Below are 11,241 nucleotides of genomic sequence, written 5' to 3' on the forward strand. Positions count from 1 at the left end.
CATTTCTTTCATAATCAAGATGCCTTATTGACCTCCTTATCATTCGATGCCATTTGGTAAATTTTGTAAAGAATAGCTTTCTACTTTCCTTTTATTTATTTATTATATCAAATAATCCTGTATAGATTTTGGTATAAACCATTCCATTGTAGATCAGTTTTCTGAGGATGAGGCAAAAACAGTGATTTGTATACTTCTACCGTTGGAAGTGTATTTTGCTAAATACTTAAAGATGTGTTGCAATGTGAGGTAAATGTATTAGAAGCAACTAGTTATATTTAATTAAGATTTAAACTATTGGATCCCCAAATGAACAGGACTCTTCAATAGCAAGATTGTAGTTACTGCCTTTTCCATCTTTAAATGTGCTGGTTACAATCCTCATCCAGCCTTTTTCACCCTATGAGGGAAAAAAATGGTATTAAGTTATCCATTATTTCTTGCCAATTCCATCATGTTACAAGTATCTACCCCCCAGAAGGAGAAATTGTATTTAAATTAGAACTGTAGAGGAGAAACTTGGGTTCTCATCAAATTCGTCAGTAGCCCAATTAAGTAGAATTCCCTCACCTCTCAAATGTCCTAACTCCCAGCCAGCCCATATTTGGGAGGTTTTACTTTTGTTTACCAAATTATCCAAACTTGTCTTTCTATGACCCTTTTCTATACTCTGTCCAAAAAATCATAGTCCACTGTATTTCCTATAGTAACATCTCATTAAAGTATCGATTAGTTTCTTGAAAGAAGATAGAAATGGATACAACTTAGAAAGGAAACTTCAATATTAACCTGCAATATAAATCTGCCAAATGTTTTCTTTAAAAGCAGAATTAAAGGAAGGGGATATACTGTGGTGCAACAATGCAGCATCATTTCTAGCTTTAGCTAGCATTTAAAATATCCTTTCTGGTGTCTTATAGTTGCTTAATTCTTGGCAAGAAAAATAAATTTACCCAGGGTTCACCCCATGAATTCCGGACAATCCAGTATTCTGTTCCATCTTCACTGACACCCCAGCCAGCCACAGAGATGATGTGGTTTATCATGGGCCGAGAATTGTATTCATAATAGATCCCTCCAGTGTAGTTATCCATGCCTTCTGTTGCCATTATACCACAACTACAAAGGAAGAAATAAAAATGAAATACTAATACTTAATTTTTTTCAAAGTATCAGCTAAATTAAAAGAAACAAATGCATCATCTGAGCCATTCAGTTCAAAGGTCTCCCCTGCTAAACCATAATGTTTTTGATGTTGAACCAAGAAGGCTCATGTCCCCAAACTGATAAGCTTTTCTAACTCCTATTACCAATCCCAGAAACAAAAAAAAGAAAAAAAAAGTTTTGTTTTGTTTTTTACCTGATAGGACCATTTGCATATATCTCTGCCATCATCTTTTCTCTTCCAGAAAGGGAGCCATAGTCCCCAACTTTCCAGAGGGTATAGTTCTTGATGAAATAGCAATGTTGGAATTCATTGCATGTACCACATTGGTTAAATTTGTCACATTCTGCAGGCAAAGTTAAATAAACCTTGAGATGAGAATCAACTTTTTAAGAAGTTTTGGATAGAGCAAAAATTTAAGGGCTTTCCCACTCAGAAGAAAACAGATATTCATTTAACGGGTAACAAATTGGCCAGAACATCTGCTTTTTTAATGGGATCACAAATGGCAAGCTCCTTAGAATGCTATGACAATCTTAAAACTAAAAGCTTTTTCTTGTTCTTGGTAATCAATGAAAAGTAGCCACTTTCCATATGTTAGGAAAATAAAAACCTACTTTCCTAAACTAAATAGTATCTTGCCCCAAGTAGGACACAGACGGGGAATAAAAATATGGAAGGGGCTAAGCAAAAAGGAATGAGACAATATAAGACAAAGTGAAGAGTGCTTCCTGTGTCCCTCACACAGAAGTTCTGCCTCGTGTTTAACAAGTTAAAATGCCAATAAACAATCATTAGCTTTTTGAAGTGGATTCTTATAAGGCAGCCTGATTAGGCTAATTATACATTTGTGATGGCTTTCAAAGCTGCTTGCCTACCTTGGTCTTTGGCCTGGTAGTTGTTGCAGGTCTCATCAGGAATTCCATGCCTATTAGCATATTCCCACACAGAGAAATCATTCCCCCCTTCACAGGACCCAGCATTGCCACAATCTATCACATGTTGCACAGACAGGAGTGTAGAGGGCCAGGCTCCCTTCCTCTTAATGTTGATTCGATCTGTAATGAAAGTTCCAGCATTTTACCTTTTAGAAATTCAATCCTCAGTACTATACGAGGGGAGAAAAAGATTATTTTTCAATCAAAGTTAGTAATAATGAAGTTAGCTAATAGGTAGAACTCAACCTGGGTCACTTGGATTTGCTGCATTCCAAGGCAGAGTCCAAACTGTTTGGTCACATAGAGAAGCGGGGAATGTAGATATGCTTTTTTCAGGATAGTAAAAGTTTTTTTTTTTTAAGTTCCCTTGTGGTTTTTTTGACCAGTATGAAGGCTGATCTTTGTAAATGGCAAAGTACCACATACATTTTTAAAAATCCAACCACATTGTCAGGGAATCAAGCTGCTTCTAACTCAATTTCCAAATTATATTAAATGCTCATAATTCTCCCAATTTTTTTTTATTATATTACAGCTTTTTATTTACAAGATATATGCATGGGTATTTTTTTCAGCATTGACAATTGATTTGCAAAACCCTTTGTTCCAATTTTTGGCTTCCTTTCCTCCCACCCCTTCCCCCAGATGGCAGGTTGACCGACACATGTTAAATATGTTGACGTATAAGTTAAATACAATATATGTATACATGTGCAAACAGTTATTTTGCTGTACAAAAAGAATCAGACTCTGAAATATTGTACAATTAGCCTGTGAAGGAAATCAAAACTGCAGGCGGACAAAAATAAAGGGATTGGGAATTCGCTGCAGTGAATGACAATTTCATAGTCATCTCCCAGAGTTCTTTCCCTGGGTATAGCTGGTTCAGTTCATTACTGCTCTATTGGAACTGATTTGGTTCATCTCATTGTTGAAGAGGGCCACATCCATCAGAATTGATCATCATATAGTATTGTTGCTGAAATATATAATGATCTCCTGGTCCTGCTCATTTCACTCACATCAGTTCATGTAAGTCTTCCAGGCCTTTCTGAAATCATCCTGCTGGTCATTTCTTGCAGAATAATATTCCATAATATTCACATACCACAATTTATTCAGCCATTCTCCATTTGATAGGCATCCACTCCATTTCCAGTTTTTGGCTACTACAAAGAAGGCTGCCACAAACATTTTTGCACATACAGGTCCCTTTCCCTCCTTTAAGATCTCTTTGGGATATAAGCCCAGTAGAAACACTGCTGGATCAAAGGGTACGCACAGCTTGATAACTTTTTGAGCATAGTTCCAAATTGCTCTCCAGAATGGCTGGATGTATTCACAATTCCACCAATGTCCCAGTTTTCCCACATCCCCTCCAACATTCTGCGCTATCTTTCTCTATCATTCTACCCAATCTGACAACTGTATAGTGTATCTCAGAGTTGTCTTAATTTTCATTTCTCTGATTAATAATGATTTGGAGTATCTTTTCATAAGGCTAGAAATAGTTTCAATTCCTTTGAGAATTGTCTGTTCATATCCTTTGACCAAGAGTCAATTCTCTATTTTGGAAATGTGGCCTTTATCAGAACCTTTGACTGTAAAAATGTTTTCCCAGTTTATTGCTTCCCTTCTAATCTTGTCTGCATTAGTTTTGTTTGTACAAAAACTTTTCAATTTGATATAATCAAAATTTTCTATTTTGTGATCAATAATGATCTCTAGTTCTTCTTTGGTTATAAATTCCTTCCTCTTCCACAGATCTGAAAGGTAAACTATCCTATGTTCTAATTTATAATCTCATTCTAAGTTTTTTTTTTTTTAACCAAAATTTATATTTGTTAAAACAAAAAAATTTACTTAAGGTCATAGTAGCTAATTTTTACATAGCAAATTGAAAATATACTATCTCATTTGACATTCAACAATCCTATGAGGTGAAGTCAGGCAGATTTTGAGGCTTAAATAAGATAATGAAGCTATCTCAGAGGATATAGTTCACTTTGCAAACCTTAAAGCACCATATGAATGCCAGTTATTTATTATTGTTGTTAATTAGCTTATAATCATCGGGCAGAAGCCTGGTAATGATTTCAGTCTAACATAGCATATCTTTGGAGCTCAAGCAATGTCTAAGAGACAACATGCATATGCTAATAAATGCTTAACAAATGGGATAGGGGAGATATTGTATATACATAAATTTAATTTTCATTTTAAGGCCATATATGCAACAATAGGAAGCTAGGTGATACAGGGTGCAGAATGCAAGGCCTAGAGTTGGGAAGACCCCAGTTCAAATCCAGCCTCAGATATGTATTAGCTGAGTGACCCAGGACAAGTCATGCCTTGTTGCTTCAGTTTCCTTATCTATAAAATGGGGATAATCAGGCCCTACTTCCCAGGGTTGTTGTGGATTCCTGGGATCAAATGAGGTAATAACTGAAAAGCTGATTTTAAAAAGGCCTGGAAAGATTTACACAAACTGCTGAGCAAAACAAACAGAACCAGAAATACATTGTACAGAGTAATAACAAGATGGTGCTATGTTCAATTATGAAAGATTTGGTTCTTCTCAGCAATTCAATGATCCAAGGCAATCCCAATAAACTTTGGGATCTGCATCCAGAGAGAAAACTATGAAGACGTAATGTAAATCAATATATGCTATATTCACTTTTTTTTCCTTTTTCTTGTTTTTTCTCCCCTTTCATGTATGTTCCCTTTTGTTCTGATTTTTCTCTCCCAACATATTCATAAATGTGTATTTAAAAATTTAATGTACATATATAACCAGAAAAAAATACAATATTTTTTTTTTAAAATAGAGAGGATTAAGCTATTAAATTAGAAGCAATAAGTAAAATGAAAAGAAAGCTGGATTTAGGTCAAAAGCTTGATTTACATCCTAAATCTGCTACTTACTATTTACTTATGTGACTTTGAGAAAGCCATTTAATTACTCCGTTTTAAAAAGTAAACAGTATTCTTTTATAGATGCAAAAACAAGACATTCAAAAAATTTCTGGTTATTTCAAACAACCTAAAATTAAGTCATTATTGTCAAAGATATTCACTATTGTTATGAAGGATTACCAATAAAGAAACAACCTAGATGAAAAAAAAAGAACTATGTTTCACTTCTGTGGTTTTTCTCTTTTGTTCTGATTTTTCTCTCCTAATATGAATTCATAAGGAAATATATTTTTTAAAAATGTATAATCAAAAGATGTTTTTACATATAACTAGGGAAAATAGAAATTTAAAAATAAAAATTTTGAAAATAAAGTGCTATATAAGTGTTAACTATCATGATGAATCATGTTCTGACTTGTAGCTAAATGCCAATTTCTGAGGTGTAAATATATACCTTGAAAATTTAACAATTCACTCAAGCAGTTTAGAGCTAGTTAGAGGACAATCTTGTATACGATACTACTAATATTCCTGTATGATAGATGAGGAAATTGAGACTTTCAGAGGCTTACTTGCCAAGAATTACACAGCCAGTAAGTTCAGGATACAAACCTAAGTAAGTCAATCACTATTCATCATGCCACAGTGTTTCCAAAAAGCTTTTTTTTAATTACCAGGCAATATTGACATTCAACTGTACCTTAATATTTTTTTTCTATTGCCTTTCCCCCAGATAGAAAAAATAAAATGAACAATATAAAGGGAAGCCCAAACTAGAAATAATAGTTACAAACACTGGCCCATCTTCATGAGAGAGTAGATTTCTAGTATTAGAATAACTCCTTTGGGTATACATCCAGGGATTTAATTAAGACATAAATGGACCTCCTTAGGGGGAAGTGTTTTCATTTTTTTGGTCATCTGGAATAAGGACCCATTACAGCAAGATTCCAACATAATATATAACTGTGTATTAGTACTTTGTCCCTCTTTCCTACTTCTAATAGAAGAGGCAAAATGCTACCAGTGCTAGAGCTAGCAGAAACCTTAAAGACCACATTACTTGTCACTGACAACACTTAATTATTAAGTAGAGAAATAGATTGCTGACTGATTTTTAAAGTCAAAATTTAGTCATCTATGCCCCTTTGAGGGGAAACCATTATTTAAAAAAAAATTAAGGACCATTTCTACATGGCTTCAAAATGCAAATGTCACTCTTAACCATTAATGGTGGGGGAAAAGTGACTCTCAATGAATTAGGATTAAATCTGATATGTAAAACCACAAGATAGAGAATGAATCTGAACCTTGTGAAATTAAAATGATTAAATTTAGCCCCAGAGAAAAGGTGGGGGGATGGGAGGAAGATGTAACTTTTTCGGAGGTAGGGAGAATTTATAAGAATGAAATGAATATTGCATACACTGTCAGAAAAACCTTGATTTTCTTTTTGTTTAATAAACTATTTCATATTTTTAAATCTTAATGGGAAGAAGTGAATGCCTGGATAGCAAAAGAAAGAAATTTATTTGGAAATTACTAGGAACCTGTGACTTTCCAACACAGACTGGCACCTTATTGTAGCAATATTTAGTGTCAAGAATTTCTTAGAGTGTACACAGCATATGTCAAGAGACAGGACTTAACCCCTGGTCTTCCTAGCTTAGAAGTCAGCTTTCTAATATTTATATTACATTGTCTCTGTGTGTTGGGCAGTCCTGTTGATTATGATTAGCCCTGTTTCCTAAGGGCATCAGCCTGACAAATGAGACTTCTGCCTTTTTTTCCCTTCAAATCACAAACTCTGGAACCTTCCCCCATTTTTCTCTAGAGGCAAACACACCCAAAGAATTCTGTTGCTCTGTATAACTAAAGAAACAGGAAGGAGAAACAAATCACACTATTATGAACTTTAATTCTTCCCAAGTGAAACCAAAATATAAATTTCACCAGAAGACATTTGAGCAATGCTCAACGTACAAAGTCCCAGCCCTAAAATGCCCTTTCAACCTTTTCACTTCCTATCTACTTACCTTAGGTATTCTATTGCTATATTAAGTTATGCAATACCCAGAAAGTGCCAAGGGATAAAAGCAGAGGGAAACATGTTGAGAAAATTATACATTTTATATACATACAACTACTCAAAACATCTCCAGCAATGGAGCATATTGGCAACTTTGTATACAAAGCTTCTGAGCTTCTTGACTAGTTTGTTTTTGTTTTTTTAATTTTGCTGAGGCAATTGGGGTTAAGTGACTTGCCCAGGATCACACAGCTAGGACGCATTAAGTGTCTGAGGTCATATTTGCACTCAGGTCTTCCTGACTTCAGGGCTGGTGTTCTATCCACTGCACCAACTAGCTGCCCCAACCATAGTATTCTCTAACCTATCATGTCAGTGACACCCCTTCTGGCCCCAGCCGCTTCCCCCCATACCCAAATGCCCACAGGTCTTAGTAAGAATCAAAAACTCTTAAGCCCAGAAATTGGCATTAATCCAATGGCAAGGAGTTTCAAACATTAAATAATGGTGAATAATTTACTTCTCAAGAACAATGACTTCCTAAACTAAAAAGAGCCACGAGGGATTTTTTTGTTTGTTTTTTTAGGTGGTTGTGGTTTAGCATTCTTGCTGTTCCTGTAAAATTAGTTTTTTTTTCCCTATCAGAATCAGAACGGGAAAACAAGGAACACAGGAGGGCGGGTGGGTCTGAGTCACCTAAGAGGGTAGTTTTGCAATTTGAGGAATTAGCAGAATCTCGGACACACATGGTCCAGTCATCAAGAGGAACTTTTTTTGCTATTCTACTGCATTAGCCGCTTGTTTCTGACTTGGGAAAGTTCTAGGATCAAATGCGGAGAACCCCAAACTCCCCACAACTTCGACCCGGATAGAAGGGGTGTCTTTCCTCCCAATCTGGCCCAAACCAGCCCCGTGCTGTGCCCTGCCCTGCCCGCTAACCCACCTGCCAGGGCGCTGGTGCTGCCGTGGGCCCAGCAGGAGCCGCAGTACTGGGGGATGTGCTGGTTCCGGGTGATGCTGGCATAGTTGACCCCATTCACGTTGCGCCAGTCCCAGGCTTTGGGCAGCTCGGAAGGAGACAAGTATTCGTGGGGCCTGGGGTAGGTCCTAACGAAGGGAGCAGGAGTCACCTCGGGAGCCCGAGCCAGGAGGGAGGCGCCCGGGTTTCCTTAACTCACTCATCTCTTTCGGTCCAGATCACAAACTCACACATGCAAGCGCGCGCGCGCAGACACACGACCCTTTCCCCACCCCCACTCCGGGGCAGCTTTGTCCCAAGCCCCGCATCCGTACCGAGAGCAGAGCCTGGTGCGGGAAGGCAGGGCTCACTTCACCACTCTCGCCGCGCCCCAGCCATTCCCTCCTTTGCAGGGGGGGCCACCCAAAAACTCCAGGGAAACTCGGGACCCCTGTTCTACGCTGGGGCCCGGACCCTGCGCTCTGCCCTCCGTCTTGCACAGGGCTGGAGCAAAGAGAGCGTGCGCCCCGAGAGTGGCGCTCCGGAGTGGGGGTGGGGTGGGAGCAAAGCTCCTTTACCCACCTGCGCCCCTGGGGCCGGTCCCCCAGCAGCGGCCGGTAGCAACTCTGGCCCTCCCGATAGTAGATGCCCGCGGAGCCCAGACTCCAGCTGTTCCAAAGTACCAGCAGAAGCAGCGGCAACTGCGGCAGCAGCAGCAGCACCCGGGTCGGAGCCATCCCGCGCTTCCTCTGATCCCCTACTCCTTTCTTTTCCTTTCCCCGCTCGGAGTGCAGGAGTTCGGCTGCGCCCTCGGGGCCTCCTTATAGCTGCGTCTGCTCGGACCCACCCCTGGGGCGGGCCTCTTCTTTTACCCCCTCCTCCCTCGCCCCAGACCCGCCGGTGCCCTGGATCTCCCATCCCCGCTCCGCCCACACGACTTTGAAGCTGAGGAGGGCCCCAGGGAGGCCCCGCCAGTCCCCCTCACACCAGCCACAGACTGGGCCAGGGGTCCTGGAACCTGCTGCACCCGCAACAAGACCGCGCAGGCTGCATTCCCTCTCCCTTTCCTCGGCTCGCAGTCTGTGTTGTCCCAGCACTCCAAGTGAGCTCCGGGAAGTAGACCCAAACTGCTAGAATGTATCCCCTTTCTTTTGAACTTTATCCAGATCCTAAACTTGATCTTGATTTTGAACTTGTCTTGGAAGTAAATTTACCCAGGAATGACTTTTCTCAAAGTCCTTTCCGCTGAAAGCAGCCCGCTCTGATCGGAAAACGCTTTTGACTAAATAAAGCTCAAGAACGAGAAAGATGCCCAGATCCCGCCTCCAATCCCCGAGGTCCTCATCACCTCTAAGAGGAGCTTTCTAAAAGAAGTACACCTCACGACTCTCAGAAAGTACAATAAATTTGTATTTTTGTCGTAAGGGAGTCTCTCTTCCGGATTCCTTTAAGGGTCTGTCTTTGTCCTTTCTCTTTCTTAGAAATCTCAACAATACACTAGACTTCCATATCACTTCTAAGCCAGATCCCCATTCTTTTCTTTCCAATATCAATCTCTCTTCTCACCTCTAAAGTTACAACTCGAACTACCTTCAAAGCTTACCACTTGAAAATGAAGAGGATTAACCAGGTGGGATATTTTTCTGTTCAGAAAAGAAATAGGACAATGGAGAAGTAGAGTCAAGAGGAGCCTATTGTATGTAGGCCAGACACAGACATCCTTATCTTTAGCAGTTTCCAGACTGCAGCAGATGCCATTTTCTACTATTGGGTTCATGACAACTCAAACAATCGTCTCTTTAATCAAAACTTAAAACAATAAATTGTCCCCCAAATTTTTACCTCAAATAACAAAATTTCACTAATTTAGGACTTGAATATCTTTATTTATGTTTCCTTAACCATTGACATTTCATTTATTCTTTCCTGAATTAAAACAGAACACGGCATTCTGGGCTATATTTGATATTGACTCATTAATATGCTGAAGCTACATCTCTAAACCACTCCATACACTTTCGTAATTTTTATAAGTGATGACCAAAATTCATGTTAGGCTTCAGGCAATCTCCCATGATTTCCTTCCTTGGATGAAACCATATCATAAGTGACCAAGGGACAACAAAGACAACAGAGCAGATAGGTTTGCTGGGTCTACTTGTCTACTTACTATTAAGATTTACTTGGTTCCCAGGACCCTCTTTGACTCCTTTGTAAAATGGTGCTAAGGAACAGTCTGATAAACACTATCCTAAAAGTTCAGTTTCTCTCCAAGAATAAGTTATTATGGCTCTACAGAAAATGAAGGAGTTCATTGGATCACAGGTGAAGAACTTAATTCAGAGGTCAATAAGTCCAACCTTCTCATTTTACATATGAGGAAACTGAGACCCAAAAAGGGGAAGCTACCTGTCTAAGGACCAGTAAATAAGAGACAAAACCCAGATTTGAATCCAAGTGTTCTGAAATAATGCCCTAAAGAAAAATAATTTGTCTTACTGTGAATTTTTCAAAAGAAAAAAAAAAAAGGGGGGGGGGGGAAATGATTCTCCTTAAACTGAAATGGAGAACTGAAAACTGAAGTTAAAATGAGAGTAGTTGATCTCATTTCTCCTCTCTTTAGCAATAATCTCCATCCTGTCTATTTTCAAGCTCACTTATGATGAATATCAAAATTACTTTTAGCTGGACAGATTCAAGACACATTTTTTTTTCCTACCCATTCTCATCTGGGAGAAAAAAAAAGGCCAGGCTCAAAAATGTTAGCTATATTCAATAATAACATGTATTTTAAATATAGACAATACTTTAAAGCACCCAGAATAAACTTTTGTAACAAAGGCATCGGAGGATAAGACTACATTACATTAAGTTTTTCCTGTTGAACATAGGATAGTTTACCTCTCAGACCTGTGGAAGGGGAAGGTTTTTATGACCAAAGCAGAACTAGAGATCATTACTGATCACAAAATAGAAAATTTCGATTATACCAAACTGAAAAGTTTTTGTACAAACAAAACTAATGCAGACAAGATTAGAAGGGAAGCAATAAACTGGGAAAATATTTTTACAGTCAAAGGTTCTGATAAAGGCCTCATTTCCAAAATATATAGAGAATTAACTCTAATTTATAAAAAATCAAGCCATTCTCCAATTGAAAAATGGTCAAAGGATATGAACAGACAATTATCAGATGAAGAAATTGAAAATATTTCTAGTCATATGAAAAGAT

The 11,241-nt window shown here is 38.6% G+C and overlaps 1 protein-coding gene across 1 annotated transcript; it reads right to left on the bottom strand.

Moving 5' to 3' along the window:
• Positions 1–88: 88 nt before the first annotated feature.
• Positions 89–8,823, bottom strand: CTSZ (cathepsin Z). The gene is made up of 6 exons (XM_003757642.4): positions 8,592–8,823; positions 7,995–8,158; positions 2,044–2,223; positions 1,361–1,511; positions 954–1,119; positions 89–400 (listed from the first exon to the last, which is right to left on the bottom strand). Exons 1-6 carry the CDS (start codon positions 8,744–8,746, stop codon positions 290–292), a joined length of 927 nt encoding a protein of 308 aa, XP_003757690.1. The 5' UTR covers positions 8,747–8,823; the 3' UTR covers positions 89–289.
• Between the last annotated feature and the right edge of the window lie 2,418 nt (positions 8,824–11,241).

The sequence above is a fragment of the Sarcophilus harrisii genome, chromosome 2, assembly GCF_902635505.1.
Source record: "Sarcophilus harrisii chromosome 2, mSarHar1.11, whole genome shotgun sequence".
Lineage (NCBI taxonomy): Eukaryota > Metazoa > Chordata > Mammalia > Dasyuromorphia > Dasyuridae > Sarcophilus > Sarcophilus harrisii.

Excerpts from the sequence above, each read along its gene's own strand:
- CTSZ (XM_003757642.4), bottom strand. The coding sequence starts at position 8,746 with ATGGCTCCGACCCGGGTGCTGCTGCTGCTGCCGCAGTTGCCGCTGCTT. Across the intron at positions 1,120-1,360 it reads TATGCAAATGGTCCTATCAG|TTGTGGTATAATGGCAACAG; the intron begins GTAAAAAACAAA and ends CTTCCTTTGTAG. Across the intron at positions 401-953 it reads ATTCATGGGGTGAACCCTGG|GGTGAAAAAGGCTGGATGAG; the intron begins GTAAATTTATTT and ends TTTCCCTCATAG.